Source organism: Ceratotherium simum, chromosome 10 (assembly GCF_057802395.1).
Source record: "Ceratotherium simum simum isolate JZ-2026a chromosome 10, ASM5780239v1, whole genome shotgun sequence".
Lineage (NCBI taxonomy): Eukaryota > Metazoa > Chordata > Mammalia > Perissodactyla > Rhinocerotidae > Ceratotherium > Ceratotherium simum.
Genome location: NC_141909.1, coordinates 62,991,912 through 63,017,214, shown reverse-complemented (window position 1 = coordinate 63,017,214; position 25,303 = coordinate 62,991,912). Strand labels below are relative to the sequence as shown.

Here is a 25,303-nt window from a genome sequence, read left to right as displayed (position 1 = left end):
ATCTCCAGGACCCTGGGGACTCCTCTGGGCAATGTGATGACTCAGCCCTCTAAGCATCTCATCTCAGGGTTTCCAGGTGGTTAAAGCAGGGGAAGAAAATGAAGGATTACATGTCAGTTTTGAAATGCTTTGGCCCCAAAGGGTCTCACAGCCCATTGGTTAGAACCAGTCACACAGCCCTGGGGATCCACAGGGGACTGGGAAATGTGAGGGCATGTGCTGAGCCATCAATGTCCCTGCACAACCAAGGTGTGTGCTAGAACCCCTCTGAAGCCTCGTCATATGAGCCAGACTGGTCACCGAGGGAAATAGGCATTTCTTTCTTATATTTTAAATAATATATCATATCACCAGTGGTTAATAATAGGCCTGGAAGACAAAGGCCTGAGAAAAGTAGAGAAAGCATTGGGGAGAAAAATTAAGAAAGAGTGTGGGTCTGGGGCGATTGATTTGGCAGTTTCCCAAATCTAGTGGCTAGGGACATGTCAGTAAACACGCGTTTCCCAGCCTGGGGTCAGGTGAGTGCGCTGTCAATGGTGATAATATGGTCCCTGTGACTAACACGACAGAGGGCTCTGCGCACGGAGGAAGGGTTCTCTGCCAGCTCCTCCCTGCCACCTGGGCCCTGCAAGCAGAGAGCAGATGTGAGCCTCAGCTTACACAGTGCATGCGTTTTGGGAATGTGACCCGTAAAGTGAATCTTGTTTTAAGCATGTCAGGGGACCTGGTTATTTAAAGGGATTCTTTGAATCCTTTTGTAAAATGAATCATTGAAAACATGGCTTGTCATATGATCCGTTTCATAAAAGCATAGCATACCCGTAGCCAGTTAACACCCAGATGAGAGGTGCAGCGACGTCTGGTGCCTGCTCTGTCCCACACCTGCTGGACTGCCGTTCAGTCCACTGACCATCCTGGAGGTCAGGCGGCCGGGGAGACCGAGGCTTCCCAAGCAGGGGATCGAGTTGTGGTTTGTGTGGGTAACATTTTGGCTTTTGTAGACATCTAAGCCCTCTTCGTAAGCGGGCATTGTGCTCTTGAGTGCATTTCTCTCATTCCGCTCCTGTTCTTTCTCCTTGTAGGAATGAAGTTTTTGGAGGACTGCCCCATACAGCCCCTCATTCCTCTATATTTGCTAGTGGGTGGGATCGTCGGGGCCTTAAAGGTAAAGTATATTTATTCTTTGTTTGTAGTTTTTGTAGAAATTTAACTTACTGGAACCATGGAATGCATCCTTTAATTGTTTGCTACCCACAGGGGAACCAGAACAACTTGCCTCTAAGCACAGGGTTGTTGAAGCCACAGGGTGAGGTGGATCCTGAGGCCTGCAGCAGAGATGTGGATTTTTCCAGATGAGGAGCACTCACCCAGAGCTGTGCATCTTTGCAATAGCTTCCCTGCTGCTGCCCTGAGTTCGATGTGCTAACATTGGTGTAACAACAGTTGAGGCAGAGGTATCAACTGCCAGTTATACCACTGAGTTCAGCCGGTGTAATTGCAGCCTTTCTCTGTGCTTCTTTTAAAAAAAGTTTCCTGTGTAAGGCAATAGAGTTCGCGTTTGGTTAAAATGTGTTTAATTTTAGCAGTTCTTATCTCTGTTTTTAACTATAGCTCCTAGTTCTCAACTGACTAGCATAGAATTAATTGGCTGCAGTCATCAATCAAACTCTAATGTTTGGGGCTAGGAGTGCTTCTTTGTGACTCTCAAGCTCATGTCAGTGTAGGGAGCTGATTTGCTCATGGGTTGAAGTCACATCTGTTTAAAGAGGAAACGTAACTGAAGGAGAAATATCAAGGGTCCTGCGTAGCCTGCAGTTAAGTTGCCAAAATTCCTGGCCTACAGAAATGTCACATCTGCCAAAAGTACCTTAGGTCTACCTCCATTTATCAATGACACTTCCCAACCATCCAAGCCGCCCCAAAGCTTCCTATATCAAAAACTAGAAAGCACAAGCATCCTTTTTCCAAAATGGTTTCATAAAAATGAAGCAATAACACAGGAGGAAACAGAATCAGAAGTGCCATATATAAAATTTCATTTGGACCCACTGTCTGATTTCTTTGCCAGCTTCCTTCTGGTGCTTGGGGCCTTCAAAAGATGGCTCCAAGGACCTGGTGAGTGGCACTGGTCATGATATTGATCTAAGACATCAAAGGAATGTCTTCAAGATTGCTGTTTTCATCTGCCATCAGTGGTCACAAGCTCAATGCTGTCTTGGGAAACATGTCTGATCTGGGGCAAGCATTTGGAGCCTTTTGTGTCCAAGGTTACATCACTATTAATGCCCTCATCTCCTGGAAGCAGTCTGGTGGGCAATATTCTGGAATGTACAAATACACATGATCCTTCCTATAGCAACATCCCCCTGGGATCCATCTGGGACTTTGTGTAGCTCCAAGGAAACCCAAACGCTCTCTGCTCAGCGGGGCTGCACGTCCCCTGTGGCCCCACAGTGTTAGGGGAAGGCTCTAATGAATTGAGTGCCGTAGAGATGCTCAAAACAAGGGCCAAGTTTTCAGCAGTAATTACCCCTGCCCCACCCTCTCTCACTTGACTACCTCATCGTCAGGCTGCGAAGTGGAACTTTCCTTTAGAGATGTCACTGCCCATGGGGTCTGTTCCTCTTAATAACAGCAAACTTTTCCTTTATGAAAGCCAGCCCAGAACCCAAAGGTAATTTATTTTAATGAACAAACTAGGGCCCTAATAAACAGCATTGGTTTTTTTCCTGGCAATCTAAAACTGTTTGAAGCCAAATTAAATTTCTGTGCTCATCATAGAGAGGTAATACACAGTGAGTCCATAACCATGAGAGCAACAGCAAACAGGTTTATGGAGCCCCCAGACGGGGGAGTTTACTAGTGATGCCAAGGCAGCGTATTGATCCCTGAGAGCGCTGCATGGTGATGCCCAGTATCCTGTCTGAAATGCATCAGACAGCAGCAGAGTGTTGCAGTTCATTGAAGAGGAAGCTGAGGGGCAGTGAGTGGACATTTCCCAGTGTTACCAAAAGAACTGAGAGTCAAGGCCGATTAGAACGTTATGAAATGAATTTAGTAGTTTGTGATTGCTTTAAAAAAATGAAATAGAAAATAAGCGAGTGTCTCCCAGTAAGTTAAGTATTATGTGATACACATATGCTTGGGTAAGTTGACCATATAATTTATCATCACTGGGACATTTTTGAGAGCACAAGGGGGCTCTAATAATAATCATGCCAGGAAAACTGCATAAACCAGGACTTCTCTGAGCCAATGAGGACATATGGTCACCCAGTTACTAGGTCATGATGTAAAATGTCTTTGTTACTTGTGCACTGTTGGCGGGAATGTAAATTGGTGCAGCCATTATGGAAAACATGGAGATCCTCAAAAAGTTAAAAATAGAACTACTATATGATCCAGCAATTCCACTTCTGGGTATTTAGCTAAAGAAAATAAAAACACTAACTTAAAAAGATATATGCACCCCTATGTTCATTGCAGCACTATTTACAACAGCCAAGATATAGAAACAACCTAAGTGTCCATCAATGGATGAATGGATAAAGAAATGGTGATATATGTGTGTGTGTGTATATATATATATTCCATATATAATATATATAATATATATATTCCATATATAATATATATAATATACATGTATATAATGGAATATTATTCAGCCATAAAAAAGAATGAAATCTTGCCGTTTGCAACAACATAGATGGACCTCAAGGGCATTATGCTAAGTGAAATAAGTCAGACAGAGAAAGACAAATACCATATGATCTCTCTTATATGTGGAATCTAAAAACAAACAAAACAAAAACACCAAGCTCGTAGATACAGAGAACAGATTGGTGGTTGCCAGAGGCGGGGGATGAGGCATAGGAGAAATGGGTAAAGGGGATCAAAAGATAAAAAATGTATGCACAATAGGCTTAAATTTTAAAATCTTAATTAAATGAAAAAGAATAAATAAAAGTACTAATACTTAGGGACATATGTTAAAAAAAATATTTGTTACAAGGGCCCTGTTAGAAGAAAGTTTCAAAAACACTGCTTTAGTGGCCATTTACCCACCTCACACTCCACCTCATCTGCAGTATCCCCCTGCTTAGTGAGAATTGCCACCACCCAGTAGCACTTACTGTGTGCCAGGCGCTGGACTACAGGTTTTGCTCCCAGATTGAACTCGTTCAGTCGTCACAACACCCCTTTGAGGCAGGTACTTGTATCAGGAAGGAATAAAAAAATCAACTCTGGCTAACGCAACAGGTAATTTATTGGAAGAGCTCACAATTTCAAAGGTTGGTGGAAGAGAAAGGAACCAGGTGGCTCCCGAGAGCCCGGGTAGCGGGACCTGCCTACAGTTTCTCCAGGGCCAGCAGTGAAAAGAGTGAACCCCAGCTGGCTCCTCTCTCTTGGCATCCCTGTGCCCATGAACCAGTCCTGGGAGGGGAGCCAGATCTGTGGACTTTGAGTGTCCTCTGCCCCCTGGTGTGAAACAGCGTGGAGAAGGCACCTCCAGGGAGGGCAGACACCAGGATTTATCCTCCCGTGGGCATATGATGGGTGGGGGACATCCCCCAAGGAATGGGGCCCTGCTGGGAACAGAAACGGATGCTGAGCGACCAAAACCTGGGCTGTACCATCAGCTCCAGCTTACAGATAAGGAAACTGAGGCTTACGGGTTGCTTCTCTTGAGTTTACACAGAGTAAACAGCAGAGCTGGTGTTCAACCCACGCCTGCCTGACCTCACAGTCCCCCTTGGCCATCCTGCTCCAGTCCAACTGGTTTTCGCCTCTTCCCCAAACCCTTTGCCTTTGCCATGACACTCCCACTCCCACTCCAAGGAGATCCCTCCCACCTCTCCCGGCTCACAGGGGTCTGGAGTATGCCACCTCTTCCAAGAAGCCCTCCATGAGTTGGCTTTATGCAGATGGCTCTCTGGACCCCTCTCAGCCCTCATTTTCCTCTTCTTACAGAAATGTTCTGCCTCCTAGCCAGGCTACAAGTTTTATTCCCGGAAAACCGGGGCATTTAGACCAAATGGGAGCACCCTCCCAGCATAGGAAAGAACCCCTTTGCCTTAACATCCTCCGATTTAAGCATCAGTGTAGTGTGGTGTAGACAGTGGTCAGAGGTAGGGACTGACACCCATTTCATCCTTTTACTCCCTGTGGACCTGGGAGAAGTGACTGAACTTCTCTGAGCCTTAACGTCCTCATCCACGAAACGGGGATGATAATATACGGCTCCTGGGTTAGTGTGAGCATTAAATGAGGTCATACAGACCAAGCATTGGATGAACCACTTTTACTTAGGTTTTGTTATCTTCTCATAAGTAATAACTCTTCACTGTACAAAATAAGAGAATAGGGATAAGCACAAAGAAGAAATCAAAATCACCTGTAAATTCCACCACCTGGAGAAGCTCACGTTGACGTTTTGGCCTGATGCCTCCAGTTTTGGCCCTCCCATCTGTGCACGTATTCATTTAACACCTCTCGTCTCGGGTTGCTGAGAGAATTAGTCGAGACGATGTGCATTAAGCATTTAACCCGGCACGGGGACCTCCCTTTGCACAACACCCATTCCTGGTGTCACCCTTACCTCTGCACACATAACTCCCAGGTCTGCATCACGAGCCCTCACCTTTCCCTCTTCACCTCCACGCTCTGACCCCACCTCCCTGCTGGTCACCACCACCTGCATTTCCACCCAGAATTTTAAATGTGACACGTCCAAACCTGAAATCATCATCCACTCAAAGGCAGAGCAGGGGCTCCCTGTCTCCATATGATGCATGTCAAGGAAGGAAATGGATGTCTCTCGATATTATCACCAATTTCCCTGTCCTGCTCTCCATCTCTCTTGATATCATCACCAGCTTCTCTGCCCTGATTTGGAACCAAATTTGCTATATCTCTTGGCTCTGTCCTGCCCTTTCATTTCACTCAGGCTCAAAATCTCTCCCCACACCAATCTCAGTTATCAAAGGGTTTTTTCTGAAGCCTAGCTCTCCAGGGGGTTATGGGTGCCATGAAGTTGACCTTAGGAGAGATGGGAAGCCTGGGAATCAGGCAGATAAACAGGCTAGGTTTTCAAGACATTAACGACCAAGTTGCTAGACAAAAGGAAGATGGGGAACCGGGATTCCTGCGCAGAGAAGACCTGGGTTTTTCCATGGTTGCCTTTTCAGACGGGACACCTGAGACAAAGGCATCCAAGGCCAGTCAGGGTTGGGTGGGGATGGGGGTCCTTTGTGTAATAAAATCGGAGCAGAGTTTCAAAGTAGTGGCAGGATGGAGCCAGCAACCATCCACCAGGGGCGAGATGGTCTTTGTCCCCTAGGAGTAATTAGCAAGGGTATTGCTCAAAGGACAAGAGTCTGTGCTCCTGACTTGATGGGTGTGTAAGGATAGGAGAGACACACTCTCACCCCATGGTCCCACATGGGAATTCCAGATCCCTGGAGATGGCGAGTGGTGGAAACATCCAAGAGAAGAGAAGAGAAGAGGAGGCTGAGGGAGGCGTGGTGGAGGAGGGGAGAAAAGGACCCATGGGATCTGGAATCGACCAGGCCTGTGAAGTGGCCTGGAGTAGCAGGAAAGTCTCCTGGGGATTCCTCACAGTATGGAGGGGTGTGCTGCCAGGTCCTCTAGCATCCAGACCAGGTGTCAATGTTACAATGTCATGTATGGTGGAAACGTGCTAGGACAGTAGAAGGGAAAGTCTGTCCAACCTGGCTTCTGATGGTAATTGTGCAGCATGGTGACTGGGCAAACGGAATGAGTTGGGGGTTGAGAAGCCAGTGAGCAAAGTGCCTGGAACCCTGGGTCAGAGAGAATGAGCAAAGGGCCTCCCTGAGGCGTGAGCCATGTGTTGTGACCGAGGAGAGGGAAGGGGAGGGTTCCCCAGTTGAGGCTTACTCTGTGCTGATCAGGCAGACTTCCCAGGCCATGCCAGCGATTACTTACTCCTACCCCGAGTGTATGAGTCTGGAAGAGCAAAAGGTAGCCGGGGACAACAAGTGACACACCTGAGTGAGCACATGGGTGTGCACACACACGTACACATGCTCACCCTGGGCCAAGAGGAGGGCCGTGGGGCTCCTGCCCTCAGCCCTCCACCCCTGGACCCTTGTGGAGGGACCACACCTCGGCTTCAGTAGTTACCTCAGTTCTCTACTCAAACATTGTCAGTGGTGCCTCTTCACATACAGAAATACCTCCCGAGTGCCCTTCTCCCTTCTCAGCCAGGTTTCTTTTTTTATTTATTTTTTCATGTTTCTAAAGAGTTATCTACAGTGGCTTCCCCACCCCTCAGCTTCTCTTTGCGTCTCTGCAGTGGGTCTTCCACCCCTATACCCCTGCTGAAGCTTCTCTCCTCGAGGTCTCAATGGCCCCTCAATGTTTCCAAGTTCAAAGGTCAATTTGTAGTCCTTATTTTTCTGGAGCCCCAGTCCCTTCAACATGAAGCTTATAAACATAATTACTATAGAGTGTGGTAAGGAAATAGTAGAGATACACACAGAGAGCTATGAAAACCCAGAAGAGAGATTCCTCATCCAGCACAGCGAGGTCCTGGAATCCTTCCTGGAGGAGGTGATCTCTATCTGGATGCTTATGAAAGAGTCAGGTTGGGGAGCAGAGGGGTTCCAGGCAGAGAGGACAGCATGAGCATTGGCCTCAGAGAGAAGGAGCACACAGTCCGTGCAGGGAGATGGGAAGCAGCTCCATTGCTGGAACATCAAGCACAGGGCTTCTTTAATGGGCTACTCCCCACACGTGCTGGGCCGGGTGTACAGTGGTGAGCCAAACAAAGCTGGACCCTGCCCTTCCATTCCAGTGGGGGGAGAATTACTGGAGGTACAACCAGCATGGTGGACATGGATGGGTACACAGGGTGAGGAGCAGGGAGCTTCCCAGGTCGCTGGCTGGACAATGTCATCCAATGAGAGGAATATGGAAGATGATGAGTTCTGTTTCCAACATACTGAGCCTGAGGGCCTAAGGATACTCAGTGGAACTGCCCAGTTGAATTCACATAAGTCTGAAGTTTGGGGGAAAGTTCTGGAAGGGAGCTGCAGACTTGGGTGCCATCAGCCTGTATGTGGGTGGGGTCACTCAGGGATCATGCAGAGTGAGAACATCGCAGCTGAGGACGGGGTCTGGGCCATGTTTGAGGGTCACCATGGAGGAAAGCCAATGGAAGAGGCAGAGACACAGAATGGTTTGGAGGGAAAGATGCCAGCACTGGCTGAAGACAGCCCTAGTGTTACACTCTGGCTCTTCTACTTTTCACACATGTGACCTTGGCCAAGCTCCTTAACCCCACTGGTCCTCAATTCCTTTGTTTCTAAAGTGAGGAAAGTAATGTGCATTCCATAAGGTTGTCTTAAATAAGACAACATGCCTAAAAGCACTTAGTGTCTGTATTAGTCAGGGCTTCCTGCCGTAAGAAGATGTCACAGACTGGGTGGCTTAAACAACAGACATTCATTTTCTCACAGTTCTGGAGGCTAGAGGTCCAAGATCGAGGTGCCAGCAGATTCGGTTCATGGTGAGGACTCTCTTCCTGGCTTGTAGACTGCCACCTTCTCACTGTGTCCTCACATGGACTTTCCTGTGTGTGGAAAGAGAGAGAGAGCAAGCTCTCTTCCTCTGCTTATAAGGACAGGGCCCCACCCTTATGAACCTCATTAAACCTTAATTACCTCCTATCTCCGAATACAGTCCCACTGAGGGTCAGGGCTTCAACATGTGAATTTGGAGGGGGTGCAATTCAGTTAATAAGGGTGTCTGATACAAAGTGGGTACTGAAAAAGTGATAGCTTAAAAAAAAGGAGCATCTGAAAGGGAACAAGGAGAACCAGGAAAATGAGGCAGAAACACGCTGTGGACTGAGCGTGCAGAGCACACTCTGAAATTGGGCATAGGGAGTTGATCGGCGTCTAAGGGAGAGCAGTTTTATGGGACGGTGTGGGGAGAAGACAGGATTTGCAGTTGCCTTCACGAAGGGTGGAAAGCCTCAGAGGAGGAAGCATGGGTGGTAATCAGGGGAGGATCCGGGATTCTGTGTTGGGGAAGTACTGGAGAAGGTTCATTGGCCAAGAGGAAGAACCAGTACAGAAGGGAGGTGGGACAGGTAGGAGAGAGAGGAGCTAGCTGAAGTCACAAGAGTCTGGGAGAGGTGGATGGAGATGAGGTTCCCTCACATTCTGAATCCAACAGAAAGAAGATCAAAGGTGAGTATGGGTCGTAGGAAAGAACTGTAGAGAGGGGAATAGGAAGCCAAGGAAAATGCACTCCTGTGAGTCTGTTTGCTAAATGAATTAGGAGGCAAAGGAGGAGAAGGGTCAGAGGGCACTGGACAGTGATAAAGGTTTGGAGTGGTCTTTTCAGAGAGTGAGAGAACTACTCGACAACCAGGAAAAGAACTGATGGGCAATTCTGGGAGTCCAACTGCAGCTGGAGACTTGACTTTGTCATGGTGCCCACCTGTGATGATGGCAGCCAGTGGGAGCCAGTGGGAGCACGAAGGCAGATGCTGGTGTTGACCTGGGTTTGGAGTTTTGCTGGGAGGGTTTAGTGGAAGGACAGAAATGCAAGGGATCAGATCGAGGGAGCTGGGAGAGAATAATACAGATAAGTAACCATGAGGTCCAGGACAGGTGGAGGGAGAGGTAGAGAATGAGCGCGCCTGGGTGCCTAGGAGAAAATGGAAGGAATAAAGGACCAGAAGTCTCTGTGAGGTTGCATGGTGCCGAGGGAGTGCGGGAATGAGAAAGCTGGGCAGGCAGGCACCAGCAGTGAGATAGTGGGGGGAGGAGAAAGGTACTTCTAGCTGAGGACCACATCCAGAGTGTGGTCGTGGGAGGAGGAGGAGCAGGTCATGGGAGCCAGGGAGGCCAAGAAACTGAGCTTAAGGCTGATGAAGGGAACCAGAGCAACTGGGAAACTCTGGGTGCAGAGATGAATTTCAGTCAACTAATCTCTTAAATCTCTGTCCAAAGCAATTCACACATCTAAAAGGAAAATGCCACTGAGGATGCTGACTAAGGAGTGACGACTTCATTCTTGCCAGTTCTAATTCCTCAAAATTAATTTCACTCCTTGGCAGCGTTTCCAACTCTAGTGTATGCACTTTTCCTCATAAATTTCCCTCTCTCTCCGTTTCTCCGCTACCTTCTATCCCCTCTCCTCCCCCTCCTTTGCTGCTCTGCCCTCTGACCCCTCGCTTCCTACCACAACCCAGGTGTCCCTCCCGCTGTACGACTCCGCCAGGATGAGGCAGCTTCTGTCCAAGGCTGTGGTGATTGCGGCTACCCGCGATGATGAGTACCCCTGGAGGCAGAATGCGTATTATATCCTCCTCATCCTCAGCTTCTTCCTCTTCCTCTGCTTCATCCTGGGGAACTACTGGCTCTTTTCTGTTCACCTGCCTGATTTTATTCCACCTTTCCAGCAGCCTCGGGATTACTGTGACAAAATCCTGTACCTCTTCGCTGTAGGGGTCCATGTGCTCAGCCACATCGTGCTAGTCTTACTCGTCCTGTGCAGTGGTTGTGTCTACGTGTGGTTCAGGTGGAGATCTGCTGTTGATGAAGACTGAGAACCACCACCTCCAGCACACACGCACACACACATGCACACAGGTACACACACGGACACATGCATGCACATGCACACAGGTATGCATACACAGACACATGGACATATACACACACACACACACGCACACGCACATTGTTGCAGGAGAAGAGCATGCTGTAAAGGCAATAAAACCTTCCCTGCAGGCATTTAAGAAACCACCAAAATGTGCCAAGTATTCTAGCAGACTAAAACTCTTGACTTTCAGAGGGGGAATTTTGTACTCGTAAGAGTTTTCAAGGGATTTTTTTTTTTTGAGGGGATGTGGTAAGGGAGGCAAAGAATGGGTGACCTTTTCAAATCACAGTGCAATTCCAATGATTGTTACAAGAGCAAGGTTTGTTGTTGTTACTGTTGCTACTGCTATGTTGTCATCCAGGGGCACCTTGAAGTTACAGAAAGAGCATGGACTTTAAATAAGACTTTACTTGCTCTGATGGCTTTTGGTATGAAAAGGAGAAAGGTGCTCTTACTTAATGACTCCAGCTGCCTTTTAGGAAAGTTAAGGAGTACTCTTTTCCACTCCCAAATCATCAGATGGGTTTGATCTGACAGGTAAGGGCATCCTAAAGAGGACTATAGAATCTGCCAAGATCAAGGAAGCAGATTCCACATGGGGGCTCTGGGCTGGCCCTCTAGCCTAGTGTCACAGAGAGCAGCCACTCTTTCACAGTGGGCTGTGTGTGGTGCCACTGCAAATTCTTTGCTTGGCCTCAAGTCTGCTTCTTTCCCTGGTTATCTGTGTACATCTCTGTGATTTGCTGATGGCATAAACCAGTTTTGTGTTTTTTTGGCCGGGTTGCACACGTGTCGTTAATGTAGATGCTTTTTGGTCTCTGAGTTTAAATATTGCACAGTAGTAAATCTACTTAATGCCAGGTTAGGGTTTGGAAGCCTTTTGTAAACCAATTTGTCTGGAGGGCCAGGATGACGCCCAACAGCGACCACTAACATCCTCTCTCACTGCTGTTGTGAGAGGAAGTTCCTGGGAGCTGGGGCACCCTGTCAGTGTGTCAGCCCTCGTGGGGGAGCCCCCATGCTTTAGAGTTTTAGGTGAAGACTCTGTCATGTGTGTTTCTAGGGGCAGTGCCCAGGGGGAGCGTGGCACCTGCTTAATTGTGCTTCTATCTCAGCCACATGCACAAACCAACCCAAGCGGCCATCGATGCCGAGTGGCATCTCCCTTTATCAGAAGTGTCAGCTCAAACCGAGAGGCTCACTCCTCTCTGTGGCTTTAAGAGAAAAGGACCAGTGAGTCCCATGGAGATTTCCTATTGAGTTTGAAGGCACTCTCTGGGCATCTGTCACCTAGAATCACGTTTGGCCCTGGTTTCTTCCCAGGTAAGAAGATGGTGCTGGATGCGTCCTCTGGTGGGCAGAGAGGGGAAAGCCCCTATTCTGCCCTGTCCCTTTGTTTTTTTTTTTTTTTTTTTTAAAGATTTTATTTATTCATTTTTCCCCCAAAGCCCCAGCAGATAGTTGTCTGTTTTTTTTTTTTTTTTTTTTTAATTTTTTTTAAAGATTTTATTTATTTTATTTTTTCCCCCCAAAGCCTCAGTGGATAGTTGTGTGTCGTAGCTGCACATCCTTCTAGTTGCTGCATGTGGGACTCGGCCTCAGGATGAACGGAGAAGTGGTGCCTCGATGCGCACCCGGGATCCAAACCCGGGCCGCCAGCATCGCAGCGCGCGCACTTAACCACCAAGCCACAGGGCCGGCCCTGCCCTGTCCCTTTGGGCACTTTCTGGTTTCATTTTCACTTGAGCCATGGTAGAAGATCAGAGGGTGTGCAACTTGCAGGTCCTGCCCTCATCTGTGATGTCCAATGCCATGCTCATTGTGCCCCATGTGGCCCTGTCTGTGCTGGGGGCCCAGGAGAATCTGTAGGCTCAGACGCTGGGGCAGGCAAGGTGTTCCATGGGCGCCCCCTCCTACCCTGCTTTCCCCCGAGATGACCCGTCAGTCATACCCAGTCACTAAGCTAATGTTTGGACACAAATGAACACAGCTGAAAGCCAACAGAACCCATTTCTAAGCTCAGTCCAGGCCACACATGAACTAGTACTTCCTTTAACGTCCCTGACACTAATTCCTGAGCAGGAGACTTGAAAAGAATGTCCAGGCTCCAGCCTGAAAAAGTAAGCCAAGCCCATATAGCTAGGGAAAAACCAGACTCTGTATTCGTGGAGGACAATGGCCTGATCCCCCTCCGCAGAGGCAGGTGCCCCCTGGTGCACAGGGACTGCACCACGGGCCCAGGCACACTGTAGCCTAGGATGGCAAACAGCTCTGTTCTCTCCTGCTAGCTGCAGTCACAGCTGTAATTGTGTTGGGAATGACTCTGAAGCTGCACTGAGACTCAACAAGAAAGAGCATGGGGATTCAAGAGACATGCCGGCCTGGGGCATGGGAGGGGAGGGGCCAAGACCTGTGCCATGATCAACAACTCCGCCCATACAGTCCCATGCGGTGACTCCGGGGTTCTGGGGACCAAGCAGATGGAGGTTCTCCCACTCACATCTCAGCACTGTCCTCCCCTCACAGTGACACTAAGATGCTTTGCTGGTGGCCTCATGAGGGACTTACACGGAGGAGTCTGGCCACAGAGAGAATATGAGGAGAAGATGCACATCTGCCTCCTCTCCACCTGAGGGAGCACATCACTGACTCTTCCTCATCTATGGGCACCGAAGACCTGAGCCGAAGGACCCTGCCCTCCTCCCACACGAGTGCTTCTGAGCTTTGTTGCTGGGGCCTTGGCAAAGGTGGAAAGAGCTTGTGAAAAAATCCTGGGCATAAAAATGGCTGTTAGCAGCTTGTCGATATTGGCTAGTGCTTTGGGTGCATCAGTAGCCGGGTCTCAGATGTTGAGATTCCCAGTTTCTGACAGGCATGAATATCTCTGGAGTGTTGCAGAAATCTGTATCTTGGTATAGATGATGACTTATCAAATATGCCTGTGAAAGTGGCAAAATATTCCTTTTCCCAGAAATGGCTTGGTGGAAGGATTTATTTCCTTCCTTCCTTCCTCTCTCTATTTATATCTTATTTCACAACAAATTTGGAGGGTCTTTAAATATTATATTCAATACAGTAAAATAAAAGGAAAATACATAGAAATATTTTAGAAATACAGTTCTAAAAATAGAACTATAGGAAAAGCTATGATGGTTAGAAAGCAGAGGTTCTTTCCTTTTTTCCCCTACACCCACATTAGATTCTCACCCCAGAGGGAGTGAGGAAGCAGTGTCCTCATTCTCATATGTCCCCCCTTCCCAATTACAATGGAGAGTATTGGTCATAGATCCTAAATAATTGCTAAAACCTGGGCTAAATTGTTGGCTTTGAGTTTCCTTGCCACCAAAGCAGTAAAGAAAATATGACGATCAGCTATGAGTTGCACATTTTCCATGGAGTAAAAAATATGCCCCCTCTGGAGAAACATGGGTTAAGTCTGAAAGACCATGTTCATGTGCATCAATTCATAGAGGGGACACTGAGTGATCCAGTGGGTGACATCTTCAGCATGCTAGACAAACACACTAGCAGGCTGTGAATGATAATGTATGAGGGCCTCCTTCATTGGATGGTGAGATGGTTATGATGAGGCATATTTCAGGATACAAGTTCTGGGGCCAAGGCAAATGGTCCACAACTGTAGTTCTCTGAAGTTTGGCTTACGAGAGACGACTTCTAGATTGTCTAGGAAGTGATGGGTTGCATGCCATTTAAGTGATTCCCAGTAAGTATTATTTTCCTCATCTGGGCTTTTGATAGAAGATACACATAGGAAGCTCGTGGTTATAATCACTGACAGGGCCCTGGAGAGCAGACATTCTACACTGGTGTTAAGTGGGCTGCACATACTTGGAGACTGGAAGCACCTGGCCAAGACTGACCCAAGGACACGACCACCTCCTGTGTCGTAAGGTAATAGTATTCTGAGGAAATGAACATGGTAACACCTGAACTTTCTGGATGTTATGAAAACTCAAAGAACAAATCCATATAGCTGGGAGGGATCATCAATTGTTCCCATCTGAGAAAAGACTACAGCAAAGATCAACTATACATTGAAGTCATTTAATTTTATTTGCTATGTTGGGCATCATCCTAAAAACCATCTTGTTCCTATTTTTTGCCTGAATCTACAGAGATGGCAGTTGAAGGTGGTAAAAATGGACCATTTCACGGGGGTCAGCCACACCAGTGGTTCTCAAACCTTAGTGAACCATCAGAACCACCCAAGGGTTTGTTCAAAATGGAGAATCACAGCCCCCACTGATTCTGATTCGGTGGGTCGGAGAACCACACGTGTACCTTCAGGCCACACAGGAGGCACAGACTGACTCAAGACTGTCCCGTCTGGGTTGTGACCATGAGACAATATGATACTACCTCCAGTATTTCATGTTATTTCTATCTGTTTTAGCAGGAGAAGAGGCAAAGTGGTCAATAACTTTCATTTTTGTATAACTGAATCGTGCTTCATTTCCTTGTGGGCATTTTTCATTGTTAATGAAATAAACTTGGTACAATTTGTTCCTTCGTGCCTTCCCTGAATAATCCCCCAGGCCTTGGGACACTTCACTACTTCTTTCTTCCGGTGGGATTACCATGGGTTCAGACTTTGTACAAAGAAGCCGACAACCACCAGGGGCCTGTTCTAGGCAAATCTTGCTCCATCAAACTCATAATCCTCAAGTGTGTAGATGAGTTTGTAATGGAGATTATAGAAAAATGAATTAACAGAAAATCCTTCGTACTGATTCTAGAGGTAATTTCTCTTTTTGTGAGTGTGGAACTAGGAAGAAAACAAATTTCCCTTTCATAGAAATCAAATTTCAGTAGTTCGCTCTTCAGGTCCGCCTGGTATCATAGCAGGCAAATTATCTTGGGAGACAGCATTCTGTTATTGCTAGCAGAAGTGAAATAGGAGGTGGGTGTTTTTCAAATACATCTTCTATTGTTTTCTCTAGAACATTTCCTTTGTTGGATCAGTTAGCTTTTATTTTTTTATTTTTTGTGAGGAAGATCAGCCCTGAGCTAACATCTGCCAATCCTCCTCTTTTTGCTGAGGAACACTGGCCCTGGGCTAACATCCATGCCCATCTCCCTCTACTTTATATGGGACACCGCCACAGCATGGCTTGACAAACGGTGCATTGGTGCACGCCCGGGATCCGAATCGGCGAACCCCAGGCCGCCGCAGCGGAGCGCGCGCACTTAACCACTTGCGCCACCGGGCCGGCCCATCAGTTAGCTTTTAAAGTTTAAAACTTGCTTACTGCATTGTATGGAGGTAAAACTCCACTTCACAGGCAAAGAAAAGGCAGCTTGTACTTTCTGCTTGTACCATGCCAGATGTGGTATTAAGGGTTTGCACATATGGCAAGTTCTAATCAGGCTCCTAAAAAGTCTCGTGACTCAAAATGTCCCTCTGTCCTGACTGCCTCCTATTCACCCTGTTGGTGAGGGAGGGTCCCCTGCCCTAAATAGTATAGCCAAACACACCACATCTGACACTGAACAGACGAGATTGACAGCAGTTTATTAGTCACATACACTCACAGCCGGGGGGAGGCTATGCAGGGCCACATGGAGGTTACACGGGGGATGAGACTGAACAACCAGAGCTGTGAGGGGTCATGCTTTGTAGTAATAAGAGGGTAGGGTGACCTCTGGTTCTTGTGGGAGGATGTGATTGGCTTGTTTGAATAATGTCTCCAGCTGGCAGGGAGGTGAGAAGACCCGTTAGGTTGAGGACTGAGTGTTGGCAGCCAGTCAGACTAATAGAGGAACTAGCCAGGTGGGCCGCCTTTCCTGCTGGGTAGGGATCACGTCTTGTGACAGCGAGGGAATTCATGGTTAGGCTTTTGGGCATCTGTGAAGCTCAAAGATGTCAAGGCTGCCCATGAAATTGTAGGCCTTACAATACACCCTCCAAGATCAACCCCTGCCTTTAGTAATTGGCCATATTCCTTGAGGTACTTAGTCCTGGTTTCAAATCTGGCTTTCAATTTTCTCAACAACTCAAGCAGCAAGGGAGATAGAATCAATGATAAGATATACATTGTCCATGAAGTTTCCAAAAAAAAAAATGCCCCCTCCACAGCCATCAATACCCAGGTTCAAACATTCACTGTCTCTTTCTTGAACCGCTCTGCCCCTGGTCGGCAGCTCTGAGCTCCTCCAGCCTTCAATTGATTTTCCCCATGATTGCAAAAATCGTGCCATCTGATTGGATTCTTCCAAACCTATTTTTTTTACTCTTTATTTCTTCATTTGAATATTTCAGCCTTTAAAATGTCCTGTAGCCTGTACTTTTCCATAGCCAAAAAAAAAAAAAAAAAAAGACATTTCACAAATTAATTTACGGTCTGTGATTTTGCTTCCAAGAAAGCCAGTTTCAGTTCAGTTCCCAGTTCACCGGGGAAAGAGGTGGTAGCCCAGATTCCCCTAGATCCCTTGTGTCAGCCCAGCAGGCCCACCCTGGCGGCCACAGGTGCTGCAGCTAATGGCTCACACCTGCAGCCTGTCCCAGAGGCCCGCCCTCGGTTGAGTTAGAACCAACTCGCCAGGAACACACAACTCTCTTCCCCTCCCCCCCTCCCCTCCCCCTCTCCCCCCTCCCCTCCCCCTCCCCCTCTCTGCTAAGGACTGAGTGGGGGAAGAGGGAGGAAAACCCCAACCCCCTGCTTCAGGGCAGGGCAAGCTCTGCTGTCCTTTATGCCCCAGAGCTTCCGAGGCATCAGGCCAGACTTCATCAGAAGCCACATCCTTTGCCCGCCCCTTCCTTTCTCCTGCCCTTCTTCCCCCCCCTGCATTCGGGTTCTCCTGAGATCACTCAGGTGAAGCTCCACCTCTGGCTCAGCCTCCACGAAACCTGACCCAGAACCGGGCTATTTCTCCACAGCTGGAGGCAGGAGATAAATCAGTAGTATATTCCCTTTTATAAGCCCTTTTATTTTCCTAAAATGACTTTTAAAACTTTATTTTTATTATAAAAGTGATACATGCTTATGGCTAAAAATTCAAGTAGTGTCAAAGGGTATAAAGTAAAACATAAAAGATTTCAAAGCCTACCTCGACTCGCAGTCCCAGTCTCCAGAAAGGGAACCAGCAGTAATCCTTTCAGAACATGTCTATTTAAGCATAAATATAGGTGCTTTTTCCATAAATTACATCAGATTATTCTGCAACTGTTTTTTTTCTACTTCATATATCATGAACTTTCCATTATCAGTGCAAAGAGGTCTGCTTCAAAAATGACCGATATTCGTAAGTAAGACTTATTTAAATAGGCACATTTTCTGTAACTGTCATGGTCTGTCATTTCTGCGAATCAAAATGGAAAAACCAGTATTTTGAAATTTTATTTTGAGGACTGAGTGATTAGGTTGATTAGGTTCTATTTTATGCCCTTCCACAAAACCACATACCTAAGGAGCAAACTACCCTTTCAATATTGTGTGTGTGTGAGAGCGTGTGTATAATTAAAATATACTAGGCAACGAATACAAGATGGGGGCAGCACCTGGATATCACAGATATGATCAAATGTATTGAAAGATACATAACAAAAAATAATAATAATGTACCACAGCGAGATACCACCTCTCATCCAGTAGGATGGCTATTATCAAAACACCCAGAAAATAACAAGTGGATGTGGAGAATTTGGAACCCTTGTGCACTGTGGTGGAAATGTCAAATGTTGCAGCTGCTATAGAAAACAGTATGGAGATTCCTAAAAAAATTAAAAATATGGACCTGGCCCAGTGACATAGTGGTTAAGTTCACACGTTCCCCTTCGGCAGCCCTGGGTTTGCAGGTTCAGATCCTGGGTGCGGTCCTATGCACCACTCATCAAGCCATGCCACATATAAAACAGAGGGAGATGGGCACAGATGTTAGCCCAGGGCCAATCTTCCTCAGCAAAAAGAGGAGGATTGGCAACAGATGTTAGCTCATGGCTAATCTTCCTCAAAAAAAAAAAAATTTAAAAATACAATTGCCATATGATCCAGCAATTCTATTTCTGGTTATACACTCAAAAGAATTGAAAGCAGGGTCTTGAAAAGTTATTTGTACACCAATATTCACAGCAGCCTTATTCACAATAGGCAAAAGGTGGAAGCAACACAAATGTCCGTCAACAGATGACTGGATAAACCAAATGTGGTCTATACATACTATAGGACTATTATTCAGCCTTAAGAAGGAAGGAAATTCTGACACATGCTACAACATGGACGAACCTTGAAGATATTAGGCTAAGTGAAGTAAATCAGTCACAAAAGAATGAATACTATATGATTCCACTAATAGGAGGTACCTAGAGTAGTCGAATTCAGAGACAGAAAGCAGAATGGCAGTTGCCAGGGGCTGGAGGGAGGGGAGACTGGGAAGTTAATGTTTAATGGGTACAGACTTTCGGTTTTGTAAGATGAAAAGTTCTGGAGATGGATGGTGGTGATGGTTGCACGACAATATGAATGTACTTAATACCACTGACCTGTACACTTAAAAATGGTTAAGATGGTAAATTTTATGTTATGTATACTTTACCACAATTAAAAATAAAATAGCCTATTCCTCAGTCCTTCCAAGCCTCCCCAGAATGATGGAATGGCCCGGTATTAAATAGCCAGCAAGTGCAGGGTCATTTGGTCATTCTATCCGTATGTAAGGGCACGCATGCTCATAGGCTCAAAACCCAATCTCACTCTTAGTTGACTGCAAGTCTTAGTGCCCCACCTTCTGTCTCAGAGTGCCTCTGGCTTGGCGGGGTGAGGAACGCTGGTAGAGGGAACTGTAGGAACTATAAGCCACCCAGTAGAACACAGGAACCAATCAACCAACCAAAAAGGCACACAAGATGGTAGCAGAAGTTTCCAGCCCCACAGAAGTGACTAAAAGAAGAAATTGAAGAGACGTCACCATGAGAAGTGTCCCATCCTTACAGAAAAGGAGTTAAGTGTGTGGAGTCTGGACCCAGATTGCCAGGTTCGAATCCTGGCTCTGCTACTTTTTAGATTCCAGTGTGATCTTGGACATGCCATTGAAATTCTCTGTGCCTCAATCTCCTCGTTTGAAATGAGCTTACAGTGCTTGGCCCATAGCAAGTGGAGTGTAAGTATTCGTTATGTAAGAGAAAAGGTCCTTTATTTCATCCTCACTACTCTGCTGTGAGGACTGGACAGTCACACTGCAGTGTAGAGGGGAAACGGAGGCTCAGAGAGGTGAAGAGACTCCTCTGAAGAGGTGTCAGAGCTGAACGAGCGTCTTCTGACCCTCCATCCCAGTTCTTGCCTCTCTGCATCCTTGGCCCTCTCCCAGCCTCATTGGTGGCCCTTCTCCCGAGCCAGCAGTGGGAACCAGGGGGTCCCGGGAGCATTGGTGAGGGTGGGCTACAACCACCTCTCCGAGCAACCTCCAGGCTCTCATTCGACTCCACCCCTGAGCCCCACTACTGCTTTGGCTCCCAGAACGGAACCTGCTTGCCATGAAACAAGCGCCCTAGAAACAGACTGCGTGAGAGTTGAAGACCACCACAAGCCCTGGCTGTGGGAAGTCATTTCCTTAATCACTCTGTTACATGGAAACTGACCTCCCGGGCTTCACGACTGCCCCGCACTTGACCCGTCTCACCAATACGTCTAGTTCTTGGAAGGTGAACAATGCTAGCAAAAGAAGGCGGACCTTTGCTTGTTTTTTATTTCAATAAGTACTAATTCATGCACATCGCACACAATTCAAAGGCACCAAAGGGTCTTCACTATAAACAGAGCTCTCTCCCACCCCGGCTCCCCAGTGCCAAAGCTCTTACCGGAGACCCCACTGTGATTGGTTTCCTGGGAAAGGAAGGGAACCCGAAAATCAAATGGATTTGCTCTTTAGGGTGTGAGTTCAGGTGGGCAACAGACAGCCCCTGGGAGAGCCAGTCTGTAAAAGCTGGTGGGCATCTGGTGCGGAGGCCACCAGAAAGGTGTTTCTAAATGGGGTCCACTTTCCTGATGGTGACTGTGTGGGTGTGTTATTGTCTCCACGCCCTCCCTGGGCTGCTTCTCCCCTCCGTTAGTGTGAACCCCAGAAAACAGTCGCCTTGGGTTTTTTTATAAGCCTTTTGTGATTCAGGCTGGGAGCCCCCACCCCCTTCTTGTTACAGAAGAGACCAGTTCCTTAATCCGAGCACAGACAGGGTCAGGACCCGTGCATGATCTACACTGGGGAATAACAGGGATCAGCCTCAGAGATCTTCCCCACCCCCTGCCTTATCCTACCTTCCTTTTTGTTCCTTTCCCTTTGCTTTCATTTCTTTTCCCCAACCCCAAGTACACGTGAAACACATACAATGAACGGTGCCTGGGCTTCCCATGGATTTATGATTTATGGTTATTCATCTTATTATCTAAGTGGTTTTGCCAGGTAAAATATTAAGGCCCCACTGCCATTATAACCTTGTCTTCCATGATCTCATTGGCAGCTGGTGTTGCCATGACAACTGGGCTGGAGAAACGGGTACTGAGCTTCAGTGGAAGATGATGCAAACACTGGTGTGTGTGTGTGTGTGTGTGTGTATGTATGCAGACCGCCCATCATGTAGACCTGTTGTGCAGGAAGCGTGGATTTCTTAGTCCACACCTTCTGCTTCTCCTTCCAGTTTGGTCAAAATTAGCTTCAGGGCTCTAAATCAATTGAAGGAAGCTTTGAAGGATGATTTCTTTGTTTGGCTTTTGAGTGGCAAATTGGAACCGGGGAAATATTAACCAGTTATTTCTTATTAAAATAAGAAATATTTTAGAGGCTTTCTCCCAAGTGAAATGAAGCACTACACCCACTTGATGTCACTCTTAAAAGCACCTTGGGCCTAACTTATTTAACATCTTTTATGTAATTCCCTTATTAGACATAGAAAGATGGAGCTGGAAGGGCCCCAGATGTCATCCAGCCTGACCCTCTTTTCATTTAGATGAGAACTGAAGCCCTGGGAGGCTAAGTGACTTGCCCCCATCCAGTATGGTACAGTGAGTAAGGGTCTGGGCTCTGGAGCCATGGCCTCAAATCCTCGCTCCAGCATGTATTTACTGTGACCTCAGCCAAGTGACTTCACCCCTTTACTAAATCTCAGTTTGCTCATCTGTAAAATGGGGATAACAGCAAGAGCAACCTTATGGCTCATGGTAAGGATTAAGTGATATAATCCATGATGCTTGGCACTTATTAAGCCCTAAATCAATTTCATCACTACTACCCCAGTCACACAGTGAATCAGTGTCAGAAGTAGGACTAAAATCCAGCTAAGCTAACTCCCACTTAAACTGGAGCCTTTTCCCATTAATCCCATCCTGTCCTTCGTTTCTTTTTGTGTACAGGTTATTTGTCTTCCAGGGGAGAGTGGATGCTTTTGAGATAGGAGCTGTCATCTTAAAACCTCCTATGAAGTGTGTATAAAACGCATACACTGGGTACCCAGTGGATACTTGTTGATTTGAGGCTGAAACACGACACACTTCATGCACTCATGGAACATCAAGTGAATGGACGCGGCTTGGCTGTAGCGTAGGAAGAGAAAGGAATGAGAAGAAAACTTGAGGGAAGTGAACATTTTTTATTTTTATTTTTTTGGTGAGGAAGATTGGCCTTGAGCTAACATCTGTCGCCAGTCTTCCTCTTTTTGTGGAGAAAGATTGTCCCTGAGCTAACATCTGTGCCCATCTTTCTCTATTTTGTATGTGAGACGCCGCCATAGGATGGCTTGACAAGCGGTGCATCGGTGCGTTGGTCCGTGCTGGGATTCAAACTTGCAAACCCCAGGCTGCCTAAGTGGAGCGCGCAAACTTAACCACTACATCACCGGGCAGGCCCCTAGAAGTGAACATTTTTTGATCGCCTCATATGAAACCAGACATTTCGCTAAGCTCTTTACAAATGTGCTTAATCATCACAACACCCCCATGAGGTGAGCATATTCATTCCTACCTACAAATAAGACAACGAAGACTGAATGGTTACGCAGCATGCCCAGCTGTGCATGGCAGGTTGAGAGAGCTGTGTTTCCACTCACTCTTTTACTTGAAGGTGCCCCTGATGTCCTCAATAGACTCTAGTTCAAAACAATTTTACACCTCCTCTGTGAGCCAAAAGCCTATTTCCTGAGGTGGTGAGAGGGATTCAGAGCAGACTGACACCTTTTCCATCACTGACACAAAGCAGAGTGTACAAAGCACAGCTGTGTAACTCGGGGGGGTCTAAAATATCCTCCCAGCCAAACTGGACAGGCATTGAAAGTCACACCAGGTTTCGTGGTTTTGCAGAATGCGGCCTGTTTAAACTTCCTTTCATCACTCTGTCAGGAATAAGAGCAACGCAGTGGAACCTCACAGTCCTGTTCAGAGGAGCAAGCTGTTCTGGGGAAATTTATTTCAAAAGTTATTCTGAAGTAAAAACATGCCCCCTCAGGAGGGGGGCAGTGACCCTATAGCCTATATCCTGGGTAATGAGGCCATTAACCAGCTGGTCTCCGCACATCTTATATAAGAGTGGCTCAGTCTGTGGGCAGGTTGGGTAAACCAGTACAGAATTTAACTGAGTGACCCATCCTTAACCCAGAGTGAGGGAGGTCAGAGTGGACAGAGGTGTCCGATTCTTACATAACATGGCCCAAAAGGGGTGGATGACTTGTCTGGGATCTGGATTAGCACAGCAACCCTCCTTTTTTTTTTTTTACATACACTCTATGTTTATTTGGGCTTGGGGGTGGGGGGAGGCTGATGAAGACTTGGAGGAGATAAAGGGGCCCTCCCTGGCACTGCATAAAGTTGCAGAACTAGTGGCAAAAGTTTGGACTTTGGAGACAGACTTACCTCTCAGGTGGGAGACCCAGCCCTGCCTCTTGCCAGCTGTGTCACTGTGTGCACGTTACCAACCTGACTTACTGCACCTGCGGGTGAGGGGAGATGTACCTCCACTGAGTACTGGGGGCACTGCGTGAAATAAGATATGTAGGAACTTAGAAAATGCTAGTTATTACAATAACCCGTGATAAAACTCATCAGATGGAGATCTTTTTAGTATCATTAAGTCTCATCGTTTTATTCCACATGATTTTCTAGGAGGTGCGTTGCGGTGCCATCTTTGCATCGCAGCCATACCCACCAGGCAGGTATTCCCCAAACACGTACTGACGCCGGGTTTCAACCCCGAGGTGACCATGCGGACCACCAGTGCGGCCAGTAGCAGGACCTGCCCTCCCTCATCCCACCCTCTGAGGCTGAGGCTGGAGGGGCCACTCTCCAAAGCTGGGATAGGGGAGCGATCCCCATCGTATGGAGGTCCCAGGCCGGCTCGGAGACCCCGCTGCCTTCCCGGTAGAGAAGAGTCCCGAGGGGGCCTCGGCTCTTACATAACCCGGATGATGTAACCGCGGGCGGCTCCCGAGGGGCGGGGCCGCGGGACCGCGTGCGGCGCGCGCCCCATGGAGTCCCTCTACCACAGCGCCGCGGGGTCCGCCAGGGGGCTGCGCGAAGGCACCAAGTGAGGCGACCCGGGCGGCGGAGGGTGCAGCCCTGGGACTGCGGGCCGGGGCCGCTGCGGCCGGTTGGCGGGGACGCGCCCGCGATGTCTTCGGTGGACCCAGAAGCGGTGGCTCTCGCTGGCTCCCAGCCTGCAGGCAGATGTCGGGCTGGCCGGAGGGGTCCAGCCCTTCGGTGCTCGCGGACCCGGCGGGCCCCCGAGGGGCGGGGCCGACACCTGAGAGGCGGGGCTCTGGGACTGACGTCAGGCGGCCCGGCCGCCCCAGAGCCTCCTGGGCGTCACCTTGTGCCCTGCAGGGCGTGCTACTGTCGTGGGGCTGTTTTCGGCGTCAGACAGGGCTGTACTAAATTGCTAGCTCGGACTCCGGCTTAGTACTTTCCTGGGTGTGTGTTTTCTCACTAATAAAACGCGGCTTGTGGACTGTGACCTCTCGGTCCAGTTGGAACTTTCTGAGCGCGGGTTTCAGGACGGGTGTCGGCTGTGCACTCAGTGTGCGCTTGGTGGACCGGGCTTGATGGCTTCGCCGGCTCCGTGATCACCCTCCCTGTGTCCTAGTCGGCCCTCTAGCTCATTGTGGTTTTAAGGGGTGGCCAATTCCGGGGCATGGAGAGATGGTTTTATCTTAGAATTAATTAGGCTTATGCAGTGGTTCTCGGCCGTGTGTCAACATCAGAATCGCTGGGGGAGAATTAAAAATACCATTTTTTAGACCCTACCCGTAAAGATTCTGATTCAGCTGGTCTGCACTGGAAGCTAGACCGATATTTTATAACCCCCCCCTCCCAGGTGGTTCTCATAGACAGCTCAGGCATCTAAGAGGCGTCCTCTTCTCCCTGCACTAGGGTTGTATCAGTTCCTGAGGCAGCCTGGCACATTTCCATCATAGCAGGACTAGTGGCAGAATGCCAAGGGGAGGCAGCTACTGCTGCTCCCTTCTCTTCAGCCCACATCCTTTTGGGAAAAGTGCAGACCCTTCTCAGGGGCCAGTGCTGCAGAGAATGGTGGGAAGTGTAGCTCTCAGCCCTGGCCCACTGAATTGAGGCGAATGCAGTGGCAGCCTCTTTCTTTCAAAGGGGTGTACTCTGGCAGTGGCCACTGTTTTCTGGGTCTTTCCATGTTA

The 25,303-nt window shown here is 47.8% G+C and overlaps 2 protein-coding genes across 6 annotated transcripts in view; both read left to right on the top strand.

Annotated features, from left to right (window-relative positions):
* Window positions 1-25,303, top strand: part of LOC101405780 (transmembrane protein 272) — a 122,661-nt gene that overhangs the window by 71,811 nt on the left and 25,547 nt on the right. For 4 of the 5 annotated variants that reach the window (XM_087436101.1, XM_087436099.1, XM_087436102.1 and 1 more), the window contains one exon: window positions 1,083-1,165. In XM_087436101.1, the coding sequence (XP_087292227.1) occupies window positions 1,083-1,165 (83 nt within the window). Of the gene's footprint in view, window positions 1-1,082; window positions 1,166-14,798; window positions 15,187-25,303 lie in introns of those variants that run through there. The other variant, XM_087436100.1, reaches the window with a different exon arrangement.
* Window positions 6,544-12,109, top strand: LOC147916135 (transmembrane protein 272-like). The gene has a single exon (XM_087436104.1). It carries the CDS (start codon window positions 10,280-10,282, stop codon window positions 10,604-10,606), a length of 327 nt encoding a protein of 108 aa, XP_087292230.1. The 5' UTR covers window positions 6,544-10,279; the 3' UTR covers window positions 10,607-12,109.